Source organism: Scleropages formosus, chromosome 7 (genome assembly GCF_900964775.1).
Source record: "Scleropages formosus chromosome 7, fSclFor1.1, whole genome shotgun sequence".
NCBI lineage: Eukaryota > Metazoa > Chordata > Actinopteri > Osteoglossiformes > Osteoglossidae > Scleropages > Scleropages formosus.
In genome coordinates, this window is record NC_041812.1 from 13104080 (window position 1) to 13130160 (window position 26081).

General features: G+C 46.8%; 1 protein-coding gene across 1 annotated transcript in view; it reads left to right on the forward strand.

The window, feature by feature from the left end:
• The first annotated feature begins 1001 nt into the window (after window positions 1–1001).
• obscnb (obscurin, cytoskeletal calmodulin and titin-interacting RhoGEF b) overlaps window positions 1002–26081 on the forward strand; it is a 62982-nt gene continuing 37902 nt past the window's right edge. The window contains exons 1-33 of the mRNA XM_029253433.1: window positions 1002–1284; window positions 4720–5842; window positions 6597–6866; window positions 7200–7460; window positions 7711–8016; window positions 8136–8402; window positions 8578–8684; window positions 8941–9109; window positions 10340–10606; window positions 11331–11606; window positions 11878–12153; window positions 12447–12722; window positions 13317–13592; window positions 14188–14463; window positions 15447–15722; window positions 16016–16291; window positions 16417–16695; window positions 16806–17072; window positions 17518–17787; window positions 18286–18552; window positions 19065–19331; window positions 19622–19734; window positions 19968–20121; window positions 20257–20418; window positions 20725–20829; window positions 21019–21285; window positions 21457–21726; window positions 21936–22202; window positions 22421–22687; window positions 22816–23082; window positions 23230–23499; window positions 23589–23855; window positions 24039–24305. Of these exons, the coding sequence (XP_029109266.1) occupies window positions 4729–5842; window positions 6597–6866; window positions 7200–7460; window positions 7711–8016; window positions 8136–8402; window positions 8578–8684; window positions 8941–9109; window positions 10340–10606; window positions 11331–11606; window positions 11878–12153; window positions 12447–12722; window positions 13317–13592; window positions 14188–14463; window positions 15447–15722; window positions 16016–16291; window positions 16417–16695; window positions 16806–17072; window positions 17518–17787; window positions 18286–18552; window positions 19065–19331; window positions 19622–19734; window positions 19968–20121; window positions 20257–20418; window positions 20725–20829; window positions 21019–21285; window positions 21457–21726; window positions 21936–22202; window positions 22421–22687; window positions 22816–23082; window positions 23230–23499; window positions 23589–23855; window positions 24039–24305 (8719 nt within the window). The 5' untranslated portion in view covers window positions 1002–1284; window positions 4720–4728. The remainder of the gene's footprint in view (window positions 1285–4719; window positions 5843–6596; window positions 6867–7199; window positions 7461–7710; window positions 8017–8135; window positions 8403–8577; window positions 8685–8940; window positions 9110–10339; window positions 10607–11330; window positions 11607–11877; window positions 12154–12446; window positions 12723–13316; window positions 13593–14187; window positions 14464–15446; window positions 15723–16015; window positions 16292–16416; window positions 16696–16805; window positions 17073–17517; window positions 17788–18285; window positions 18553–19064; window positions 19332–19621; window positions 19735–19967; window positions 20122–20256; window positions 20419–20724; window positions 20830–21018; window positions 21286–21456; window positions 21727–21935; window positions 22203–22420; window positions 22688–22815; window positions 23083–23229; window positions 23500–23588; window positions 23856–24038; window positions 24306–26081) is intronic.

The window sequence follows — 26081 nt, forward strand, 5'->3', positions numbered from 1 at the left end:
TAGACTTGTGAGGAGCATCCCATCCTCCAGAGCTGCAGCAGCAAATAGAGCCATGCACCACTGCATCCACATGCCAGCAAGAGTGAGTAGTGAAGTCAGCCTACTTTTACTGTGTTTTCTTCATCTACAGGATATACTGCATCTCCTTCATTTATTGCTGTTAGCTTAATTAGCTGGCCAACTCCTCAAGTGCCAGCAGAAAAGTGCAGAAGATCCAATGCACTTAACCTGATCATTGCAATGTGTTTGCCTCCTACTTTACTTTTTATACATGTGTGTATATATAGACACAAATACATATGTGTGTGTTACACACACACACATACACTTATGAAACCACTTGTCCCAAGCAGGGTCACAGAGAGCCAGAGTCTAACCCAGCAGCACAGGAGGGGACACACCCAGGACAGGACGCCAGTCCGTTGCAAGGCACCCCAAGCGGGACTCGAACCCCAGAGCATGGGACCCCACCAAACCTGCTGTGCCACCATTCCCCCCTTGAACAGAAACACACACACACACACATTCTCTGAACCGCTTGTCCCATGCGGGGTCGCGGGGAACCGGAGCCTACCCGGCAACACAAGGCATAAGGCCGGAGAGGGAGGGGACACACCCAGGACGGGATGCCAGTCCGTCGCAAGGCACCCCAAGCGGGACTCGAACCCCAGACCCACTGGAGAGCAGGACCCGGTCCAACCCACTGCACCACCGCACCCCCTGAACAGAAACATTTGGAATAAATTCATCAGGCAAAGTGCAAAGAGCAAAAGTTACTCTAATTTGGTGTGTGTGTGAGAGAGAGAGAGAGAGAAATAATCCTGCAGCCAGTAGTTTGTTTCTCCATCAGCAGAAGGTGTGACCCCCCCGACAGACACACACCCCCACAGCCCCAGCCCCCCTGCATGCGTCCTCACCCCTCTCCTAGCGGTAAGATTATCTCTGCAGCAGCAGCAGCAGCAGCAGCACTGGGCTATTTTGGAAAAGAGCCGCACTGGCAAAGGAACGTCAGCTGGTGGGCACCATGCAGCACTGACGGGGGACAAGGAGAGGCTAGGAAGGAAGAGGAAAAGAAGGAGAAGGAAAAAGGTAAAGAGAAAGTGCGGAGTCAGGACGGTGTGGGACAGTGCTGGACCCTGGGGGACACGGCATCTCCTCACCTGAACACAGGGCGTCAAGTTTAGCAGAGCCTTGATATGCGGGTGACTGCGTGAACTTCTCAAGCAGGTTTCCTCCAGATGGTGAACAGGACGCTTTAACCCTTGCGAGGCTGAAGGGAAGCAGGTGAGTGGGAAAGACTGCGTGCTCTTCAGTATATGAACCCTACAGGCTTATTAAAAAAACATCCATAATCCTTAAAGAATGCGTGCTCTTTCCTGCCTAGCGTGTGAATTCAGACTTCTTATAGCGGACAGTGGCACAATAAAAAATGTTCTTTCTACTTTTTTAATTTTGTCTATTGAAAAGTCACACTTGCCATTTGTCGAATCTGAAACTTGTATCAGTTCTAATCGTTTAAATAGCTTTTTTCCAGTTTTCTGATTATTTAGTACCCTCGTTTTCTGTAAAACTAAAGGAGAGCATAGGTTTTATGAGAAATATAGCTTTATTTCCCACCTGGCTGGCGCATTTCTGTCGACTGCAGCGTAATCAATATTTGGATCCATGCGCGCCTCTTTCGTAAAGTAAGAATACTTTGCGTGTATTTTGTGATATTAGTCGAAGTACGAGACAAGTGATCTCACTGGTCTTCTGCAAATGGCAGCGTGCGGAGACAAGTCCCGACAGCTGAAGTTATTTTAGGGACATGAAGCTCAGAGCAGCGGGGCGACAAAGGCTGCAAATGTCACAGGAAAGATATGCTGCCTCTTCACAGTTTTACTCTTCAAGAGGACATTGTGAGCCCACAGGGGTCACAATGCAGGGGGTCCCCTGGACCTAAAGTGTCTTTGTCATAGTCATGAATCCTTGCCAGGTCAAAAAGCAAATATAAGGGGGAAGGCAACTTCCCAGGCCGATGGTGTCATGGAGAAGAGCAGCGATGCTCTGAGAACTGATGGAGGGGAGGTGCTGCTCCCCTGCACTCCACCTGTTTGCAGCGATCGCTCGGGTCACACCTGCCACATGGGAGGCGCCATCCCAGCGGCTCATCGTCGACGTGGCCAGGACCACAGCGCGATCTCAACAGGTCGCTCAGCAACATGAGGAACGGAGGGCGGAGAGGAGCCGCCTGTGAAGCGTGGGGGCCGCGGCCGCGCTCGGGCCCGGCGCCCTCGGCAGGGTGACAATACGCTTGTTGCGCGCTGTGCTTCCTTCTCTGGGAAGCTTGGATCCAAGTGGCTATTTTAGTGATGCTGAAACTCGATACGGAAAAGTGAGTGAAGTTCAAATTAGAACACGACAGAGGTTTCGGTTTTCGCCGCTGCTATTTTGTAAACATTTGACAGACGCGATCTGCGTGATGCGTCAGCATTTTTAGGCAGATTGGTGCCCAGAGGCGGCCGGCAGAATTGTTGAAACCGGAGAAATTGTTGCTGAGCTCACCTTCCTGAAGCGCCGGAGCTCAGGAAAACCCGGCGAAGCGTCTGCAGCTCTGTCCGTGCGGTCCATCGGCGTCGTCATTTTAACGCGGTGAGCGGCCAAATCCTTTCGTGCCAAGAAGCTGAATGTGCTGGGAGGCATTTTGTGCATGTGGAGTTGCGGCTCTCATCCCGAAGCAAAGTGTACTGCAGAAGATGGTGTCATTTTGCAGTTTTACCGCTTTATGTTACTGTGAAGCCGCTGAGCTCTTTCTTCCGTGGGCCGAATAGGGCGAAAACTGTGGCTTGTCTCATTGCACATCACTGGTTCTGTGTGTGTGTGTGTCGGAGTGTGTTGTTGCAGCTGTGATCTCGCCGTGTTTGCAGCGCAGAGTCACTTTGGTGACACACACACACATGCACAGGAGCTCACCGGGTGTGTGTGTGGACTTTGAGCTCTAATGTGAAGGTACAGGACTGGTGTATCTGCAGTGTGATGCAGTGCACCTGCAGTGATGCCCGATCAAAATATGACTCAGCAAGTTATGATCCAGTGGATAAACTACTTGTCAGTGGACTGTCAGCAGCAGTCAGTGGATGTCGTGTCCTGCGGGTGCAGGAATGTCGCCCCGTCCGTCCCCGCTGTTGTCCCCCATATCCGTGGAACTCAGCTTGGTCTACATTTTATCTGCTACTAAGGAGGCGATACGTTTTGTTGGGATGAAGGAAGATTGCTGCCTTGTACTACGTTTCTAACTGCAGTAAACTTTGCATGGTCTCATCAGTGTGTTTTGGAAAATCATTGTAATTGTGCACAGCTTTGTAAGAGGGTCTTTCATGGTGGAGCTGACTGTTTGGAGGCAAGAACCTTGCAGGAGTCGGGAAGCGGTGGCCACACGCACTCTGCTATTGCTGTATTCTGTCTTAGCTGACACTTCAGTCTGAAACCATTGTGTTTGAGCCGTTTGTACCGCCGGGTATTTTTACTGGGGGGGTTGAGACTTGGAGTCATGTCATCTGAACGTCCCGTTCAGTTCATGAAGTGCTAATCCTGACCCTGACGGCTCCTTAGTCTGCACTTCGCGGTGATCAAATCTCCACCACCCCCCCACCCAGCATCACCTTCAGAACCACAAAGGTCACTAAATCACCAAATTACTGGCAGATTTTTCCAAACATCTGACAGAAATGCAGCTCCTCCTCTTGCATTTTAATTGTTCTGTGCAACAAACTGTCTCCATCTGTCTGTTCGTCCATCTCTGCAGTTTCAAGAACCACTTGGGTTGTGGTGATCCAGAGCCTATTCCAGAAACAATGGGTTTAAGGCTCAGGGGGAACACCCTGGACAGGGTAAAACTCCCTCCTCTGGCTTTTTGAAACACTGTAGGGTGACAGCAGGTAGCGTAATGTTTAGAGACACTGGATTCAGTCTGAAGGTCCCGGGTTCGAATCCCCCACTCCTGCTGTAGTACCCTTGATTGAGGTTCTTCTTTCCAACTGATACAGTAAAAAAAATTACCCTGCTCTGTAAATGGGTAGATCAGTGTAAGCAGCTCATTGCACAAACCTCACATTATGAGTCACCTTAGAGAAAAGTGCCAGATGAACAGTATTGAACAATGTGGACTGCACTGTGTTGTACACCGTGGTTCCACACCCAGCCCAGTGTGGAGGCCGGTCTCTCCTCCTGTTTCCGTGCAGGGACAACCCTCCTGGTGTTTATGGCGAGGAAAGAAGGCCACAGCTACCTAAATATCATCATGTCACGTGGTGCCATGGCCTCACAAACACGCTGAACACGGTTCAGGCAGCATACAACTGTTGTCCTATTTATACAGCAGCCTGATGAGGGCCTATAGTCAGCGGTGCAGCAGAAGTGTGTCATGTACAGCCATGTGTCCTTAACTGATATAATAGTGATTTATTGAAGGGTGCTCGGGTGTGAGCGAGGGAGTTGCACTGTCCGCTCAGATGGAAAACAAACGCGGTTTTATTAATGGTGCCAGAATGTTTTCAGTGGAAGTAAACAAGTTGTGGTTTGAACAGTATCTGCTGTTTCTCAACTAATCTTCACTTTCATCACACTCATAAATTACTGCGCAGTTTTTTTAAGCTCTGTCCTTTGCTGGACCCTGGTATCGATGCCTCTTGTTTCTGTCAAATTGTTGGCTCTTTGTAGAACAAGTTTTTCCTCCAACAGGAACCCAAGATGGACCACAACCCGTTTGGCGGTGCTCCCCGTTTCCTGACACGACCCAAGGCTTTCTCGGTATGTGTTGGTCGGGACACCACACTCAGCTGCACCATTGTGGGAGACCCAGCCCCGCTGGTCACCTGGGAAAAGGACAAGCTGCCCATCTCATCAGGGGGCCGCTTCAAGGCGGTGGAGGATGGCAACATGTACCGGCTCACGGTCTACGACTTGACCCTTGAGGACAGTGGCCAGTACATGTGTTGGGCCAGGAACAGCGTTGGCGAGGCCTATGCTGCTGTCACGCTCAAGGTGGCGCTGCCGTCCGAGATGGTGGAGCGTGCGCCCGTGTTCCTGGTTAAGCCTGCCTCTGCCCGGGTGGGACTCGGTGAAGATGTGGCTTTCCAGTGTCGAGTGTCCGCCTTTCCCGAGCCGACTTTTGACTGGGAGAAGGACGGCCGCTATGTGGGTGAGTCTAATCGTGTCAAGATTATCACCGATGGTGAGGAAAGCACCCTGAAGATCCAGTGCGTGCGCAGCTTGGACAGCGGAACGTACACCTGTCGGGCCCAGAACTCGTTGGGTCGGGCCCACGTGGCAGCAGCCCTGGTGGTAGAGCTCCAGGACCGGCAGCTGGCCAGTGCAGACAGGGGCACCTCGCTCCTCTCTCACCTGCAGAAACGCAAGGAAGAGATGCGGAAGGACATCTCCATCTACCGTGCCATGGAGACCACCTCGTCTTCCATCTCCTCTTCCTCCTCCTCCTCTACCGTTTCCAAGACCCCCGAGGGCCTCAGCACCCTGGGGCTCAGCCTTGCTCAGGATCATGACTGCGTGTCGGCGTTGGCCGGCAGGCTGCCTAAGGGTGTATTCACCCGCACCTGTACGGTCACCGAGGGCAAGCACGCCAAGCTCAGCTGCTTTGTCACTGGTCACCCAAAGCCACACATCATCTGGCGCAAGGATGGGGTCAACATTGTTGAGGGTCGCCGCCACGTCATGTACGAGGACCAGGCGGAGAACTTCATCCTCAAGATTCTGTACTGCAAACAGAGCGACAATGGTCTGTACACCTGCAACGCATCCAACCTGGCAGGGCAGACGTACAGTGCTGTGCTTGTAATTGTCAAAGGTAAGATTCTTTCATGAGGGTGCTCATCTGTCTGGACACATATCGGCTAATAGCCTCTAATTATGGTAAAAGGAAGCTGGAGGAGATATCTCGGTGTCTTAACACTTTCTAATATGATCTTTCTGTCTTTTAGGCTTTTTGGCTTCCTTTTCTCTTTACATATCCATACACACTGAGCTGGTTTAGTAATTTCCACTGATCTTTTTTTCTTGCCCTACAGAATGAAGGCCAAGGGTTCCCACCCTTGTGGGTCTACACTAATGATCCACATCCCAACACATTTTGTGAAATGCACTGTTGGGTTTCAGTTATTTTCTGCCCATGATGAATGCCTCCTACATGGGGAAACAGTTAGCAGCCGGCTGTTCCACGGCACTAAGCATTTGGACAGTTTTCATGACCCGCCCAGCTTTGGCGGAGGACAAACATAGGACCAAGAGAGATTCTGAGCCCTAAATGTAACCTGGCACTCTGCTCTGCCTTTGTTTGGCTCTTCTGTATTAGCATAGCTGATGAGGCTGTGGCTCAGATGCGGCGGAAGTGTGTTTGTTGGAGGGCAAGGTCACCTGGGGCAGCTGGGGTAGTGAGGTGGTGCACCTGATGGCAGTGTAGGTGAAATCAGTGGCCGGGGGGTCTGACCATCCCTCAGTGATGTGTTGTCTTTTCCGAAGACCGTAGACCCTCTATAAATGTATCATTGCCTGGGAACTGAGTTTGACTGAGCAGCTAACTGACTCGCCCCCTACCCCGGCAGAACCCAAGGTACCATTCAGGAGGAAGCTCCAGGACGTGGAGGTGTGGGAGAAAGAGACTGCCATGCTGCTGTGTGAGGTGCCTGTACCAGCGGCCCGGACCAACTGGTTCATGGAGGAGACACGTCTGGAGCAGAGCGCAAAGTACAGCATGGAGGAAGAGGGCACCCTGCGGCGCCTCACCATCCGTAATGTCAGCACCAATGATGACGCTGTCTACATCTGCGAGATGAAGGAGGGCAGCCGCACCGTGGCTGAGCTGACCGTGTTGGGTAGGTAGTTTCCGCCTGGGCCTTCCGGAGATCTCTTGATAGAGGAAATGACTATGATGACATAAAATGTGTTTCATCAGCTCTACAGCAACAGTGGCCTTGGCCACATAAATCAGAATTCAAATAGACAAAACACAAATTTGATACGCGCATTTTGGGTAGTTTAAGGGCCATGGTTAATTTTGATTAAAGTTTATCGATGTTCTCTATAATTGTTAATGGTGCACATATGAGGTCAGTGGGGAAAGGGCCTGTTGTCAGTGAACAGGTAACGCCCCGAAAGAGCTTAGTAGCACCAAGACATGTAACGAAGGCCTGACACTCCTCTCCCAGGCAACATCACCAGGAAGCTCCCGCGGAGAACTGTGGTGCCCGTGAGCGACACGGCACTCTTCTGTGTGGAGCTCGAGCGGCCATGTGAAGGGGCCTACTGGACGCGCAATGGCGAGCGGCTTCAGGAGGATGCCCGGGTGTCTGTGGCCTGTGTCCGCCGCCAGTACACGCTGACCATTCGTGACTGCCGTGCCGATGACTCCGGAGAGGTTGCCTTCGTGGCCGGCGACTGCAAGACGTCCACCAACTTCTGCGTGACGGGTGAGTTCTATTCTTCCTGCCAGTTTGGTTAATGTCAAATTCCTTCAAAGGGTTTTCTATTCACAATTACATATGGATGTAAACTCAGCTAAGTAATATTTAATGGAGTATAATACTTCAGTATTTTCTCAGATATTACTGTACGTGTAGCATACTTTACTTAGGCACTTCAACCCAAAGCACCTTCAGCTTACAATTTTTTCACTTTTATTGCTCACGGGGCTTTAACGATGTACCCCTCACCCCCCAGCCCCGAGGAAACACCCTCCAGACCCCCCCATTGACCCTGTGGTGCGGAACAAGACCAACGTCTCGCTCCACCTCTGCTGGTCGCCCCCGGAGACGGACCGCCCTGTGCCCATCACAGGCTACCTAGTGGAGCGCAGGAAGGTGGGCGCCCAGATGTGGGTGAGGTGTGGCAGCGGGGGCGCTGTGCAACACACTGAGCTGACAGTGAGCGACCTTCCCGAGGAGGCTAGCTACCAGTTCCGCATCAGCGCCCTAAATGACTTTGGCCAGAGCCCCAGCCTGGAGGTCCCGGGAACCTTTTACCTCGGTGAGCCTCCAAAGTGCTGCAGCCATGCTCAGAACCATTCCTCACAGTGGGCCTGAGATGGAACATGTATGTTTCCCTTGTGACTTTGACCAACTGGGCCTTTTGTGTCCCACCCCCAGAGCCAACTGCTTCTGTGACGACTGGTCTGGTAAGTGGCCCAGCTGTGGTGGGCCAGGAGGCCTCCTTCACCGTGGAGCTCTCAGCCATCTGCTCAGGCTCCTGGACCCTGAACGGGCGCCTCCTACGCAGCAGGGATGACTACCTCATCACCCGCACCAAGACGCGTCACACGCTACTCATCCGCCGTGTCAGGCTTGAGCTGGACGGGATGGAGCTGAAGTTCGTGGGCGGTGGCTCGGAGAGCTCGTGTACACTTAACGTGAAGGGTGAGTGGGGCGGTCAGCAGCATCCTGCTGATCACAATGTCTGCGTCTGCCTTTCTAGCAATTTTCTCGTTCGGTGACAGAGACTACCTGCACAGCGATCCCAGCCCCCAGGGGCTGCTTTAGTGCAGGTGCCTACATGATGAGAGAAATGACAACAGGTTCTGTGCTCTCCCAGCGGCAGCCGCCCACTTCACCAACAAATCTGCGCGGACGGAAGTGGTGTCCTGCAAAGTCCGCAGCTCTGTGCAGCTGCAGGCGGAAGTGTCGGATGCCTCAGCCCAGGTGCGTAGGTCCTCCACGACTGCGACTTGAATGCAAAATCTGCATGGCTCACTGTCGTGTTGGGCTCCTCTTTTTAAATTGTCTGTGGAAGGGATCTGCTGTTTTCCATATCTTACTGTGTCTTGCACTGCATATATTATCCTCATATTTATTGCAGCAATATTCTGAGACAGGCCTGTTGATTCTGTATTTAAGTATCTTCAATTAATTGGACAAACTGTGTACACTTTGATATTGAATTCATCTCTCCTCCCAGGTGCTCTGGACACGGAACGGCCAGGAACTCCAACTGGGGAAGAAGTATGAGAGCGTGTGTGTGGATCGCAAACGCATCCTCATAGTGCACGGTGTGACCGAAGAGGATGTGGGCATTTACGAGTGTGGGTGTGACGGTGACAAGATGTCTTTCCAGCTCTCCCTTAAAGGTATGTCAAATCCAGGTATAAATAACAACAAATTATATATTCATCTGTCATGTTTTTATTTCTAAAGTTAGCTAAGCTGACATTGGATTAAATTTTCCTTAAACTATTTGACCTTCCATGACAGTCTAAAAACAGATTTTCCATCTTATAAAAAAAGAGTACAGTTAGGGGGGAAAAAAGGGGATAAACTGGCAGTGTTAGCTATAAAGTGACTGTCAGGTATTCATTGATTTGTCTCCTATTAATCACTCCATCAATTAATCACTCAGAGTCATCCATATACATTTGTTTAGTTAACGTTTCACATTCGAATAAACAGCCACCTCCCATGGTAGTCAAATGCCGTTATGGCACTGGCTATTTTAAAATGTACTGGTGCATTTTTTGGTTATGTGGTTAGAAGTGGAGCAGAGAGGAGAAAATTAGTGGTGTTTATTAGCTTCAATACCTTGCATGAGCACCATGCACTGTGTTTGCGTCCCATGCATGAGTGCCTGCTTGGCGAAGCCTGGTGAAGCATTTCACGTCCAACTTGTGCCGTGGAACACTTTCCGGCCTGCAGGACACACGAACGTGTACATTATATGCATATATGAAGAAATAGCACAGACACAGTACATACAAAAGTTGTCCATGATAATTCTGGGACATGGTGTGAAGATGTATAGATGATGATGAATAAAAAGATTTTTGCAGATTTCAAGAATCCATACCTGACTGGAGCGAGTCTCCTGCTTAGTATCGTGTCACAGGAGTTGGCGTGTCATTGCGCTACACTTGAACACACTTGTTGCTGAAGCTTCCAGAGATGCTTGGCTGTTGCTTAGGATCATGTTGAGCTGAATAAATGCAGATGTGCCTAGAAAAGCCAAGGACTTGAGGAAGATTTCCGGAATGCTACATACTGGGGATTCTTGAGGCTCCAATTATATATTTTGATCCTGTCTTTGTGAGCTTGGCTTTGATTCTTCAAATTAAATATTGGCTTGTGCATATGTAGCTCTTACGTATAGTAGTATACTTTAGCATGATATTTACTGTAGGTGCACTTTTTCCATACATGGGGAAGCCTGGAAAACTTGAAGAAGAGTCTGGGAGGCAGATCTGCATGGTTTAAAATGCTTTGGGTCTTTAGTGGATTGTGCTCACAGCTCATTGGCTGCTGAACATACTTATGAACCATGGTGGAATAGCGTTATCTGAGCTCTGCCTCCCTCCTCGGTGTACCAGTGGAGCCCGGCAGGTTTGTCAACAAGCCCAAAGCGCTGTCGTCACCCCTGTCTGATGACCTGGTCCTGAGCTGTGAGGTGACCACAGCCGATAGCACGGTGGTGTGGAAGAAGGGTCAGACTGAGATCAAGGAGGACCAGCGGACCAGGCTCATCTCGGAGGGCACGCAGCGCAGGCTGGTCATCAGGCACGCCAAGCTGAGTGACGAGGGCCAGTACACCTGCGAGACCGCCGTCGATAAAATATCATTCCAAGTCAAAATCAAGGGTGAGGAAGACCACTGTCCTGCATAGATGGAGGCCGCAATAAAAAGCCTTAGTTATGTTGGGACAGTCAGTTGAAAAGCAGTGTCTGTGCAATCAGTGGTCAGGTACTACATCAAGGCATGGCAACACTCTGTGGGCATGTAAAGCCGATGGTGTGATTTCAGGAAACATACTTTTTTGCGATCCCTGAGTGTAGTTCTCTGGTGAACTTGTGCTAAAATCTGATATTACCATTCACATAGTCATAGAGTTTAATTATAATAAGAAATATAAAAACTGAATCATACCCATCTGTGACCATCCCATTGTTCTGATGTAAAACATGAGCACAGAAAATTTGTACTAGTTTATACAGTTGTGAGAAAAAGTTTGTGGACCCTTTTGAAGACAACTATATAGCATCATTAACCATTATTCATTAGACACCATTGTCTAAAGTCACTCATATTCAATTTGTACACTAAACTACTTACAATGATTTCCCCATTTATACAGCAGGGCAATTTTTGCTATATGAGTTCAAGGTAAGTACTATGATCAAGGGCACTACAGTGAGATAGGTGGTCCAGTCCTTTCATTGCAATGTATTGGCTCTGTACTGTACATACAGTTGCTGTGAATCACAAGTTCTTCCTTAATTTACCAGTTTTCACAGGTAGGAAGAGAGCAAAACATGTGATTCCCGTTTTGAATTTCACAGCTCATAATATGTTTGCATCTCACAGAGACAAAGTCAACGTTTGTGAAGAAGGCCGAGACAAAGACGGAGTTCTCATCATCCTGTGGCGACACTGTGCTTCTTTTCTGCGAAGTGAACCAGGCCAGCGCTCCTGGGAAGTGGCTGAAAAGGGGGCAAGAGGTGAAAGCAAGCAAAGATATCACTATAGAAACTGACGGCACCACCAGGAAGCTCACGCTGAAGAATGTTAAGGTTGGCGATGCAGGAACTTACATTTATAAACTGCCTGAGGACGAGTTGACCTTCACTGTGAAAGTTGAAGGTAAGAAAACATTTGTGTCTTTGTTCTACACACAGTAAGATGTTATCAATTCATAGTAGAGCAACCCTCACCCTTATCCCTGATTCTTGCCAGTAATGTTCACTGATTTTCTTATACTGTACTGGAGGATGTATGGAAATTCTACAGAAACCCTTGATATCCATCCATGGCTCTCCACTTCAGTGTGTTCTGCTGTAAAATAGAGGTCCATTGCTGTCCAGAAACACAGCACTGTAAATGTCACACTGCCCACTCTGCAATTTCTCCTCAGAACCGCAGGCTGCATTTGCCAACAAGGAGTCATTGCAGAGGGAGGTGAAGGCCATGCTCTCCCAGAAGGCCATTCTGAGTTGCGAGGTGTCCAACGCCCAGACGGAGGTGAAGTGGTACAAGGACAGCAAGCTGTTGAGCTCCAGCAGGAAGATGCACATGGAAGCCAAAGGGAAGAGTCGTCAGTTGGTGCTGGACAGTGTGGAGAAAACGGATGCTGGAGAGTACATCTGTGAGGCAGCAAGGGAGAAACTTCACTTTACAATACATGTTGCAGGTAGGATGGGGTATCTTTTATACACCTTGTTGGCTGGTTCACTCCTTACTTTAGTTGTTGAGATTTCTTTGTCTTCTCCAGTATTCATTCATTAAACTGCATCGGAAAAAGCTTTAATGGAAATATCATGAAAATGAGGAATCCAGGCTTCTTTGTAGCTCAGACTCCTGGCATCTCAGTCTAGCCAAATAATTATCACAATTAATGTCTTTGTTGCAAAATTCATATTCTTTGTGGCATGGAACCATAGGCATTGTATGGTATTCTGGCCAACTGTACAGTTTCTCTCTCAGAACCTCAGGCTGCATTTGCCAACAAGGAGTCTGTGCAGAGGGAGGTGAAGGCTATGCTCTCCCAGAAGGCCATTCTGAGCTGTGAGGTGTCCAACACCCAGACGGAGGTGAAGTGGTACAAGGACAGCAAGCTGCTGAGCTCCAGCAGGAAGATGCACCTGGAAGCCAAAGGGAAGAGTCGTCAACTGGTGCTGGACAGCGTGGAGAAGAAGGATTCTGGAGAGTACATCTGTGAGGCAGCAGGAGAGAAACTTCACTTTACAATACATGTTGCAGGTAGGAAGAGGATATCTTTAATATATTTTGTTGGTTGGTTCACTCCTCACTTCGGCTGTTGGGATTTCTCGGTTTTCTCCAATATTCATCCGTTCAACTGTATTGGGAGGCTAGAAATAGATAGATGATTTCAAGATGTTCCTGTGTAAGGACAATAAATGAAGTGAGTGGGAAATAAGTCTGGATTCTTAGCTATAAGGAATTCACTGGATGGAATGACTAGGATTCCACATGTATTCTAATGCCAAGTTTTGATTTATCCAACTGTAGTGTTTATGTGTTCATTATTCAAGGATTTTAGTACTTGTTTCTGTTTCTCTTTCCTATGTTTAGATATCTGACACAGAGTTTTCTGTGGAATTAGTTTTAACACCTCCCTGTGCTATACTGCATACTATTTGAGCGAAATGGAATTTGTACAAAATTGTGTGTGAGATCATGATGTGTGATTAATTCAGGCTTCTCTCTGACTCTGACTTCTGGGATGTATGTCCTGTCGAGTTCACTTTGTTTTGCTGTAAAGTGGAAGGCCTTTGCTGTCTCGAAGCAGAGGGCTTTCACTGTACCCATGTGCACTTTACCATTTTCCCTCAGAACCGCAGGCTGCATTTGCCAACAAGGAGTCTGTGCAGAGGGAGGTGAAAGTCATGCTCTCCCAGAAGACCACTCTCAGCTGTGAGGTGGCTGACACCCAGACGGAGGTGAAGTGGTACAAGGATGGCAAGCTGCTGAGCTCCAGCAGGAAGATGCACCTGGAAGCCAAAGGGAAGAGTCGTCAACTGGTGCTGGACAGTGTGGAGAAGAAGGATTCTGGAGAGTACATCTGTGAGGCAGCAGGAGAGAAACTTCACTTTACGATACAAGTGACAGGTAAGACAAGGGTGTCTTTGATTGGTTCACTCCTCACATCAGCTTTTGGGATTTCTTGGTCTTCTCCAGTATTCATCCATTGAACTGTTTTGTGAAAAGCTTCAGTGGATATATCTTGAAAGAACATCCCTTATAGTGGACTTGAAATTATGCCCATGGGAAATTATTCTTGACATTTGATAGAAAATAATTGAGTGAAGAGGTTGTGTCATTTCCATGCTAAACTGCTTATGAGTCCAACTGTATAATTTGCAGATACATCTTCCAAAGTTTTGTGCCCAGAATTTACCATAATTGTTTTTTTCTGACTCAGATTGAACCTGCTCTCTTCGATTTTTCATTCTGGTTTTTTGACATATGATCCCTTTGTACTTTGCTGAGCATTTTCTGAGCTCAATGGAAATTGGGCAAAGCATCCTGTATGTGATCATGAAGACGATGAATCCAGGCTTTTTTGTGACTCAGACTCCTGACATCTCAGTCTAGCAAAATTATTATCATGATTGTTGTTGTGGTTGTGAAATTCATATTTTTTGTGGCATGGAACCATAGATATTGTATGGTGTTCTGGCTAACTGTACAGTTTCTCTCTCAGAACTTCAGGCTGCATTTGCCAACAAGGAGTCTGTGCAGAGGGAGGTGAAGGCCATTCTCTCCCAGAAGACTGCTCTGAGTTGCGAGGTGTCCGACACCCAGACTGAGGTGAAGTGGTACAAGGATGGCAAGCTGCTGAGCTCCAGCAGGAAGATGCACCTGGAAGCCAAAGGGAAGAGTCGTCAGCTGGTGCTAGACAGCGTGGAGAAGAAGGATGCTGGAGAGTACATCTGTGAGGCAGCAAGGGAGAAACTTCACTTTACAATACAAGTGGCAGGTAGGAAGAGAGTATATTTTATACATCTTGTTGGTCCCTTTATTTATGAAATTCTGATAATTACTTTTTTTCTCTGCAAAAATTCAGATATATGTAGTGGAAATCTCTAAACTGGAAAACACGGTAATGGTCTTCAATCATGAAGACATGTAATCACCCTGTTCCAGAAGCTCACTGGAACTTGGTACACTGACATTAAATTCTGGAATGCACTAGGTGAAGTGACTCAGAGAGACCTGCAGAGACCTCAGTTCATACCCATCCCTAACAGACTGTCATTTTACATTCCAGTCTATTCCCTACCTGTCACCTGTGTATGAAGTCCAAGGTGAAACACATCCTGCTGGTTTTGCTGCAGTGATCCGGGGCATATTTAATGCATTTCATGCTTGTTGTTCTTAAGATGTTCTCATTGTTTCCAAAGTTTTTCCAAATATTTTGAAATTCCCTTTTATTTACCCTGATTTGTGTAATTCTGGAGAAAAGTATCTGCTAAATGCATAAATATAAATGTAGTAGCTATATATAACCTTTGTGTGAATTACATTGGTGGGGCGGTGGGGGGCGGGTTTGGACAGTGCCCGCTGTGTGGCAGGTCTGGGGTTCAAGCCTTGCCCGGGGTGCTTTGCGGCGCACTGGAGTCCCATCCAGCTTGTGTTCCCTCACCCTTCGGACTTGCGCCCTGTGTTGCCGGGTAGGCTCCAGCTCACCCTGACCCTGCTCAGGGAAGTGGTTGTGGACGTTGGGTAGTTGGTTGGTTGGTGAATTATACTGTCTGTTACCAGCTCAGTAGAATTTATATTAATCTAATGCTAAACTCTACCTGTGAGCTCATTATTGTACTGTAATACACACTTTAGAGTTCAGTTCTTTTCTTTCTTTGTTCAATGGAGTTCAATGTGTTTTGCTGTAAAATAGAGGTCCATTGCTGTCCAGAAACACAGCGCTGTAAATGTCACACTGCCCACTCTATTTCTCCTCAGAAACCCAGGCTGCGTTTGCCAACAAGGAGTCTGTGCAGAGGGAGGTGAAGGCCATGCTCTCCCAGAAGGCCACTCTGAGTTGCGAGGTGTCCGACGCCCAGACGGAGGTGAAGTGGTACAAGGACAGCAAGCTGTTGAGCTCCAGCAGGAAGATGCACATGGAAGCCAAAGGGAAGAGTCGTCAGCTGGTGCTGGACAGTGTGGAGAAAACGGATGCTGGAGAGTACATCTGTGAGGCAGCAAGGGAGAAACTTCACTTTACAATACATGTTGCAGGTAGGATGGGGTATCTTTTATACACCTTGTTGGTTGGTTCACTCCTTACTTTAGTTGTTGAGATTTCTTTGTCTTCTCCAATATTCATTCATTAAACTGCATCGGAAAAAGCTTTAATGGAAATATCATGAAAATGAGGAATCCAGGCTTCTTTGTAGCTCAGACTCCTGGCATCTCAGTCTAGCCGAATAATTATCACAATTAATGTCTTTGTTGCAAAATTCATATTCTTTGTGGCATGGAACCATAGGCATTGTATGGTATTCTGGCCAACTGTACAGTTTCTCTCTCAGAACCTCAGGCTGCATTTGCCAACAAGGAGTCTGTGCAGAGGGAGGTGAAGGCCATTCTCTCCCAGAAGACTGCTCTGAGTTGCGAGGTGTCCAACACCCAGACGGAGGTGAAGTGGTACAAGGACAGCAAGCTGCTGAGCTCCAGCAGGAAGATGCACCTGGAAGCCAAAGGGAAGAGTCGTCAACTGGTGCTGGACAGCGTGGAGAAGAAGGATGCTGGAGAGTACATCTGTGAGGCAGCAGGAGAGAAGCTTCACTTTATGATACAAGTGGCAGGTAGGAACAGGGTATCTTTTGTACCATCAGTCTATGTAAGATGCATTCACCTTCGTGTAATCTCCAGTTAAGCAGCTGTTACCATTTGTCTTCAAATTGTTGTTCTTATCTCTTTCATGAATTAGAATCTACTGCCAAATTCCAGAAGAAGTTGCTTATGAAGGACACAGTTGTGGTTCAGGAGAATGAAGATATTATTCTGGCCACAGAGCTAACATCTGAGACTTCCACTACTGTCAGATGGTTCAGAGATGGCGTAGAACTAAAGGACAGCAAGAAACATGAGATGAAGAAGGATGGTTTGTCTCGCACCCTGGTAGTTAAGTCAGCTGAGGTCAAAGACAGCGGTTCATACTCTTGCCAAATAGCTGATGATAAACTAGACTTCAAAGTTCAGGTTAAAGGTTTGTTCCTTTTTTTTCCCAGACTGTGTCATCCTCACTGTTGCAGTACCAGTCTCCCGTGTTGCCCTTTTTTCATTTATGGCTGTATTTTCTGATTTCTGTTGCCTCAGAACTTCCTCTGAAGTTCACAGTGCCTCTCGAACCGCTGACCGTGGAGATCGGTGGCACTTTGACCCTTGTATGTGAGCTGAACCGGGCCAAAGGTGACGTACTTTGGTGCTTCAACAGAGTCGAGATTAAACCCAGCAGCAAATTCCGCATCACCTCAGATGGGACCAGGCGGGTCCTTACTGTGACCACATTTACCAAGGAGGATGAGGGAGAGTACAGTTGTGCCTGCAAGGATGACAGGACTTCAGCCAAAATCTCCACTAAGGGTTAGAAGGGTTCCTTGGGTTTCTGGGATTTTTTTTTTTTTTTTTTTTTTTTTTTAAATCTGTTTCTTGTTTTTTCTCATCCTTGTTTTTTGAACAACCATTGCTAATATGCTATTCAGATGAGCTTAAGTTAAAATGTTGGTCTAATGCACTTTTTGTACTGTTTTCTGAGATATGTGTAGGTTTGGAGAAAAGCATCTGCTGAGTGAAAAAAATTAAATGCAAAAAAAAAATCCAGTTTCCATTGAATATGTCTAATGACTGAAATGGCTAATTTTTTGAGTTATATTTTAATTACTCAGTTTATTCTGTCCAGCATTCCCTTTCCCAAAAAAAAAGATAGGGGGTATAACTTTTATGCTCGTATTCCAATGAAACAAGGAAAAAGATTGCTTCATAATAATGGATGATTTTGGGAAGAAAGCTGAAGTGGTGTTTCTTTTAGCTCCTAGGCTTGTGCGCTTCACATCCAAGCTGAACAACATCGCAGCAGTCGAAGGGAAGGATGCCACCTTCAAGTGCAGTGTCACTCCGGCCGACGTCAATGTTAGGTGGATCCATAATGGGGCGGCCATTGTGACCGGTCCCAGATTCAAGATCACACACGAAGGAACCAGCCACTCCCTTACCATCACCCGTGTCACCAAGGACGATGCTGGCGAGATCACCGCAGACGCAGAGGGCAAACTGTCCAGAGCCAGCCTCCAAGTCCAGCGTGAGCATCTTGGTGTCATGCTAAGCAAACACTTCGTTTATATTTTGTACATGTTATTAATCAATAGACACAAAGATAAATCAGGTAGATTGGTGACTCTAAGTCACCTATAGTGTGTGAGTGACAGAGTGCGTTTTACTGATGTACAGATGAGTGACTCATTGTAAGTAGTGTATATAGCAGTGTAAATCACTTTGGGTGAATAAGGTGTGGGCTGATAAACTACATAGTGCTCACTGGAAACCACTTTGGAAAAAATCTATTGCGAAATGAAGTAATGTAGATAGTAAATATCAAACAGGTTCATACATCAGTGGTGGATGGTGCTGTGGGCTTCCTTGTAGTCTTGTGTATTTGTGGTAATTCTACCACCTTGTCTATACTGAATACCTTGTTCCAAGACCAGAATAGCTTCAGTACCTGCTTAAAGGACTAAATTCAAAGAGCCCAGTCAAATCTGGGTTGAGTAATATTCATATTACATCTCTGCATTGGCAGCGGAACCTGTGATCTTCAGGAAGAAGCTGGAGAACCTCACTGTGGAGGAAGATGCAGAGGCCAAGCTGGAGGTCAAGCTCAGCAAGCCATCTACAGAGGTCAAATGGATGAAAAACAGTGTGGTGCTGCAACCTGGACACAATGTTGAGATTCATGTAGATGGAGCTCAGCAGACCCTGGTTCTTAAGAAAGTCTCTCAGGCAGATCGGGGCTACTATTCCTGTGAGACGTTGGATGATAAGACCCAAGCTAAGCTCACTGTGGAGAGTAAGTCTAATTTCCTTTCACGGGAGGGTCCTCCATGCGCACGTGCTTACAATACGACATTCAACTGTAATAGTGGAACTGTAACAGCCTGAATGATATGCCTGATTAATCTTGTTTAGTATGAATTTGTCTATGCAATGTTTTATCTTCATTTAAAAATTGAAGACTTAATATGTGAGTAATATGTTGTGTTGACAAGAACAGGATACAAAGCTGACTTCTGTATTCTAACACTACTTGTGAGAAATGGCCATAGTCTCAAAGTAATCAAAAAATAACACATCGGTATCTTGCCTTAATAACGAAATTGGCACAACGGTTTCAGAATAAAGAATACCATTCAATGAAATACCATGATATGCAGTAAACAAAATAAAATAAGGCAGTACTCTGTCCTAAAGCACAAACAGAACATGCAGCCTCATCGCATAGTCATTTACCATGCAAAATAATTGTAACATGGACTTGATTTGCACGGTTCAAGGTACAAAGACTTGTGTACTGGTCCACAGTGAAGAAGATCAAGGTGGTGAAAGGCCTGGAAAACATGATGGTGAGAGAGAAGGAGACGGTGACGCTGGAAGTGGAGCTCAGCCACGCTGACGTGGAGGGCCATTGGACCAAGGGTGGGATCCGCATGAGAGCGGGACCGCAGTGCTGCATTGGTGCCCAGGGCAGGAAACATACACTGACCCTGTCCCAACTCAAGACTGGAGACACAGGGTTGATCTCCTTCCAGGCGGAGGGTGTCCATACCTCTGCTCGTCTCACAGTCACTGGTACGATTAGCCAGCTATGCTGTGAAGTTGGATTTTTGTGATGTAACAGTGGTCTTAGTCTACTGTGGGATACAGTAATAGAAAAGGTTAGATAGTGGCAGCATTAAATTTAGGAAATTAAAATAAAAAATTGAAATTATTTTAAGAACAGTAATCCATACTACAAACATGTGTGGTGTGTTTCTGTGTAAATGTACTTAAAATGTTCAGAATTGTGCAGCTTTTTCCATTATATTCGTTTCATGCACTGTGTGTTAACTAACAGAAGGTGTTTTGGGATATTCTTGCAGAACCTGCTGTGAAAATCACCAAACCATTGAGGGACACAAGTGTTCCAGAAAAGGAGAAGGTTAGCTTGGAGTGTGAGGTCTCCAGAGCCAACGCCGATGTCAGATGGCTCAAGGTGGGTCTTTCTCTGGGATAAAACTAACAAATTCAGATTCTAAGGCAATATTACTGCACTTCAACACTTCAGAGATGTGTGTAATTTATATTATAATTAGATCAATTTACAGTGTCAGATTTTTCATGCATGTGATTGGCATTAAGATGATTGCAGTCCTAGTTGTACTGAATGAAGCACAGAGGAATGCAGCATCAAATTTTCCCCCTCATGCAAAAATCTCTCCCCTGCAGGATGCTGTGGAGCTAAAGTCAGGGAAGAAGTATGGCATCCAGTCACAAGGCTGCAAGCGAAGCCTCCTTATCCACAAGTGCACCTACGAGGACCAGGGCCAGTACGTTTGCGACGCAACTGACGACAAGACCTCAGCCAACCTAACGGTGCATGGTGCGTCAATTTCTTCCATAAAATTTGCGACAGGTTTATCTATGTTTCAAGGTGTTTTAATGTCAAACCAGCTCCAGTTTAATCCTCTGTTGCATGGGTTTTCTTCTCTTTGATTGCCTACCCCTTGGTTTCTAGCCCGGGACATTAATATATTGAGGAACCTGGAGGATGTGGAGGTAAAGGAGAAGGAAAGCGCAACCTTCATGTGTGAAATTTCCCACGATGAGGTGGACTGTGAGTGGCACAGAAATGATATCAAGATCAAGGCTGGCGACAATGTCAAAATTAGGCAAGAGGGTAAGCAAGTCCAGTCTTTGGGCACACTGGAGTAGAGAGATGTTCTCATTCTAAAGAATATGTTGTGTATATATAACAATCCTCTTCTTCTTTCCAAGCTTATTTTGTCTCCACTGGCATTTCATATTGCCCTACTTATATTATAATTTGTGTATACAAAGTTGCATTGCGTACATCTTTATATTTTCTACCATTAAAGGTTCATTATAGTAATTTATATAGGAATAGCATAAAAATGTAAGAAATGGATCTATGGAAAAAGTGAAAATTGTGACTAAACTGGCATTTTCATTTTTCTCCTTGTAGGTCGGGTACATATGTTGTCATTCAAGTCAGTGAAGACAGAGGATGCAGGTGTGATTAAATTCACAGCAGAAAAAGCTTCCTCCACTGCAAAACTGAAGGTGAAAGGTAAGATAAAGTTGTCACATGCCTCACTGCCAAACATTTTGATTTTTTTTAGCCGTTACATAAACCAAAAGAGACAAGGGCCAGTTTACACACAATGCTGTCACACACTAAGCCTGAGTTGATGTGAGGACTTTGGATCATTTCAGTACTTCATGTTCTCAGCTAATGTCCACGTTTCTGCTGTTGCAGAGCTGCCAGTACAGTTTGTGAAGAAGCTCAGGGATAAGATAGCCATGTACAAACACCGTGCACACCTTGAGTGCCAGGTGTCCCGGAGCAATGCCACAGTGAAGTGGTACAAGAACAAGAAGGAGATCCATACCAGCAAGAAGTATGAAATAATCAGCGAAGATGTCTACAGGAAGCTCTCCATTAATGATGTGGTCTCTGATGATGAGGACACTTACATCTGTGATGCTGTTCATGACAAGACCTCCTGTAAACTGCTTGTAGAAGGTAAGGAAGAGCAGCAACGTAATGTATATTACATGTTGGATGAGACCATTGAAATTGAGCAGACTTTCATAGTGATGTGCAGTTTTAACAACTTCAAATTGAAGTGGGTGCTGAAAGTTTGCGTGTAAACCTTGTCATTAGCCATACTCAGGCTGTGCCTTCTTCTCACAGAACAAGCCATCAGCATTGTGCGCGAGTTGAGCGCAGTGGAGGTGACGGAGCCAGCATCAGCATGTTTCGAGGTAGAGATCAGCGTAGAAGCAGTGAAGGCTCCCAAGTGGACACTCAGCGGACAGCTGCTGAGGCCTGGTGCAGATGTGGAGATCGAGCAGGATGGTAAAATACACCGGCTCACCTTCAGGAAGACTAAGTCCACAATATCCGGTCTTGTACAATTCACTGCTGGCAAGAGCAAATCGGTGGCCCAACTCACTGTGAAAGGTGAGGGTCACTGGGCCGTGCAAGGCCTGCTGTGTTGGTGTTCCGTGTTGTTGGTTCTATGACTGTGAAGCATGGCGAATAAGGTCAGGAAGTATGAAAATGGAATTTGTAAAATCTTCTCTTTCTCAAAAAACTGTTTTCATTTCTTTTACTTCTTGTTGCCTTCAGTGGCATGAGCCCTATGTCGTTTGCCATTGTCTCTTGCTCAGAGCGCCCCCTAGACATTATACAACCCATCAGAGACACAACAGCCAAGGAGAGGGAGGCGGTTGTCTTCAGCTGCAGGTTCTCTGCCCCACCCAAGGAGGTGCACTGGCTCAAAGACCAGGTCTGCCTGGAGGCCTCGAGGAAATACAACATGAGACAGGATGGTGCCCGTGTGGAGCTAATCATCCACAGCTTGCTTGTGGAGGATTCTGGGGAGTACTGCTGCCAGGCCGGAGCCTCTGAGAGCAGAGCTACCCTCACAGTGGAAGGTCAGCAGATACATTGCGAAAGCATGTACTCACTGGTTAAAGCCTCATTCTCTTGGTTTTTCAGTACACCAAATAACAGATTAGATAAATATACACATGTTCCAGCTGTGTCAGTGCAGATAAGAGCTCTGATCTCTGCATGCAGCAGCTGCTCATTGAACCTGATGAGACACAAGTCAGCTAATGGTTATATGGTTTCCTTCTATGTGTGTGGCCAGAGAGGATTATTGAGATTACAAAGCATCTGAAGGATGTGCAGGTGGATGAGGATGGTGATGCCACGTTCACCTGTGCGCTCAACTACTCCGATGAAGAGGTACAATGGCTTCTGAACGGAATTCCCCTCTTCTCCAATAACGTCAATGAGATCCACCACGAGGGCAAAATGCACACCCTCACCCTCCGAGGCCTAACGCCCGATGATGGAGGCACGGTCACCGTGAAGGTCAGGGAGACCACCGAATCGGCTTCCCTCAAGGTCAAAGGTAGGTGTCACATTGTCTACGTACTATATCCTGTAGTTGAGGCACACATCGTTAAAGCATTGCTCTTTCACCATGTATGAAGCTTTGGAGTCTTATGCCCAGAGCTCTGCTCTTTGATATTTTTCCAGAGAAACGAGCTGTGTTCCTCAAGTCCCTGGATGACATGACTGGGGAGGAGCGGGGTGTCATCACCCTTGAGTGTGAGGCCTCCAAGCCCCGGGTTTCTGCAACATGGAGGAAGGATGGAGTGATCCTAGCAGCTAGTGACAAATATGAGCTGCTGCATGCTGGAAAGTCTCTGGGCCTGGTCATCCATGACTTCACTCAGGAGGATGCGGGCGAGTACAGCTGTGACATTGGCACGGACATAGCTAAGTCAAAGGTCACGGTGCAGGGTGAGTTTCCTCTGTTTAAAAGATTGGAGTAGTAAGCAGATGAAAAGCTTTTTAAGTACATTTTTCAACACCATTGTCATGACAGCAAAAAAGACGGTTGTGTTCTGATAAAGCCACTCAAACACAGTTACTGTTTCTCGTATTCAGACCTGAGCATCGGCATCACCAAGCGGCTGAAATCAGTGGAGGTCAAGGAGGGTGAGAGCTGCACCTTTGAGTGCATCCTGTCACGCGAGAGTGCCGAAGAGTGCTCCTGGACTCTGAATGGGAAGCCTGTGGTCAGCGGTGGGCGCTACAGTTTCTCCAGCAAGGGCCGGAAGTACACAATGAGCATCAAAAATGTGACAGCATCCGATGCAGGAGATGTGGTCTTTGCCATCAGGGGACTCAGTTCCACAGCAAGTCTGGGTGTCAAGGGTGAGTTGTGTCCCAGTCTCACCTTGCACCATGTTTGACTTCCTAGATCAATTCTGAGTATTCTTCTAATGTCTCTCCTCTGGGTGCAGGGAAGGCTCTCTTTGTGAGCAGAGAGCTGCAGAATGCCACCGTGACCCATGGTGAGGATGTACAGTTCAGCTGTGAGACCAGCCTGCCGGGAGTCAGCATCAAGTGGTTCAAAGATGGGACAGTCATCAGAAAGAGCCAGAAGTACAACATCAGCCAAACGGGAAACCTCATGGTGCTGGTGATCCATGGTGCCACATCCAAGGACTCTGGGGAGTATTCGTGCGAGATCGATGGCATCGCCAGCACAGCCAAGCTGGAAGTCAAAGGTAAGAAGTTAAAGGGCTATGAGCCCCTCTCTGGCTTTTGGTTATCCTATGTTCAAAAGAACTTGGAAGACATGCTTTGCTGACTATTGCTGTTCCTGCTCGCTGACTGCCAAAGAAGTTTCCATGCAAATGAGATTGGTGTTCAGGGTGTTTCACACTGTTTGGTGTAATTTGTTCCTGCAGAGCGGGACCAGGTGTTCACAAGGGAGCTGCGGGACACCCAGGCTGAAGAGAAAAGCACAGTCACCCTGGAGTGTGAGACCAAGTGGCCTGCAGGCAAGGTGACCTGGAGGAAAGGCCTGGCAGAGCTGAAGGCTGGCGGGAGATTTGAGATGAAGCAGCAGGGAACTGTCCTGACCCTCACCATCCGGGGGCTGGAGAAGAACGATGGTGATACCTACTCCTGCGATGTGGGGTCGGTTCAGAGCCAGGCGCATCTCACTGTGCAAGGTAAGGCCTGATTTTTGAATCATACTATACTGATGCTACAGCTTTGAGATCTGCAAGCTGTATTCAAATCCCAGGTGGGGCTCTACTGTGAGAGAGTTACAGGAAACTGCTATGAAGGTTACAGTGATGATCTCCTTGCGAAGCAAAGAATTTCTTTGCAAAAATAATATGGGACAAAAATAACTTCTGGATTATAAACCTTCAAGTTAAGATGGTAAAGGTGCACGGAGATTGTTTGGACTAATGTTCTTGTTATTAATCCTAATTGCTCCTTTTTATAGTAGTTGCTTTATATATTGTTCCCCTTGGTGTAGCATTGTAGGCTGTTTGCAAAGTATGTATATCGATTTCAGAAATTACTGCAAGATTTTTTTAAAAATTATATTATCAGTTGTTTTTAAGCACACCTCGTACAGTCCTTCAGTGATTAGATGATGCCGTGTGGTTTTGCAGATTTTTTCTGTATGTGTTTTGAAAGGCTTTTCAGACACCATTATAATATTTTCATACTTTTTCATGTGGCTTTTTCCTCGCTGTGCACACTTCAGGCTGGACACAGGAGACGCAAACTTTACTTTGGTGCATCTTTCCATCTTTTTTGCAGTCTGTTTGGTATCTATAATGTAAGATCTTAGTTAAGGTTTTGGACACAAATGCTCTCTGCACAGCATAATGGACAAATGCATTCAGTTAGCAAAAGGTTCTAGAATATTCACTTAACTGACATTCATGTAATTCCCAGTCTCATTAGTTGATTTTGTTTGCTTGTTTGTTTGGGTTTTTTTTTTTTTTTTTTTTTTTAAACCATACCTCCAGTTTCTGTATGTATATTAGTTTGGGTCGCTGGTTCTTATTGAACAAATACTACGGCTATAGGTGTGTCTGTATCATGTTTAGGTCAAAAAGTGCAGATTCTGGAAAAGCCAGAGGATGTTGAGTGTTTAGAGGGGGATGCGGCCACCTTTAAGTGCCGCGTGTGCCCCAGCAAGTATGTGGAAGTGCAGTGGTACCTTGACAAAACCCCCCTGCATACCAATGACCTTAATGATATTCAGGTCTTCCCTGGGGGTTACCACACTCTCACCGTCAAGAAACTGGCACGTAAGGACTCAGGCACCATTTCAGTGGAGGTGGGCAACAAGAGAGCTTATGCATCGCTCATGGTCAAAGTTAACGCACCTGCAGCCTTAGCTTTCTGACAAGAAGCTCTCTTGTTTTCAGCCTGTTCTAGTTTCTCTCCATATGGCACACAGGGCGATGTGTTGTGTCTTCTGCGATACTCTGAAGTCTTGTTGTTGTACTCTTCCGACAGGCCCCACCCAAATGATGACGGCCTTGGTGCCTGCTGTTTATGCTTTTTTCCACTATTCCACACACTGTCCGTCGATTCCTCATCCTCTCCCACAGTTCCACACACCCTTCCTCTTGTCCCTCCCTTCTTCCAGTGCTGCTCTTTCATGGATGATGTACCTGCAGTAAGCTGCATTTGATACATACTGTTTTAAATACTTATTGGTCACTTCCAAATAAAGGTAAGGTTATTAAAATGTGGATACAAGAAGTATAATAGGTCATGGATTACCCAGCAGAACTGCAGTGTTGTTTCTGTCTGTGTACTACCTCTGCATTCCCAGCATTGCTTTACGGTTCCATTGTTAGTCTCTGTTGTGCTTCATATTCTGAGCACTTGCTTACAAACACATTTTCTCTTGCATTTATTACGTACGTGTTGGAAACCTTGCGTCCATTGCTTTAGATTCTTTGTGTTTGTGTAAT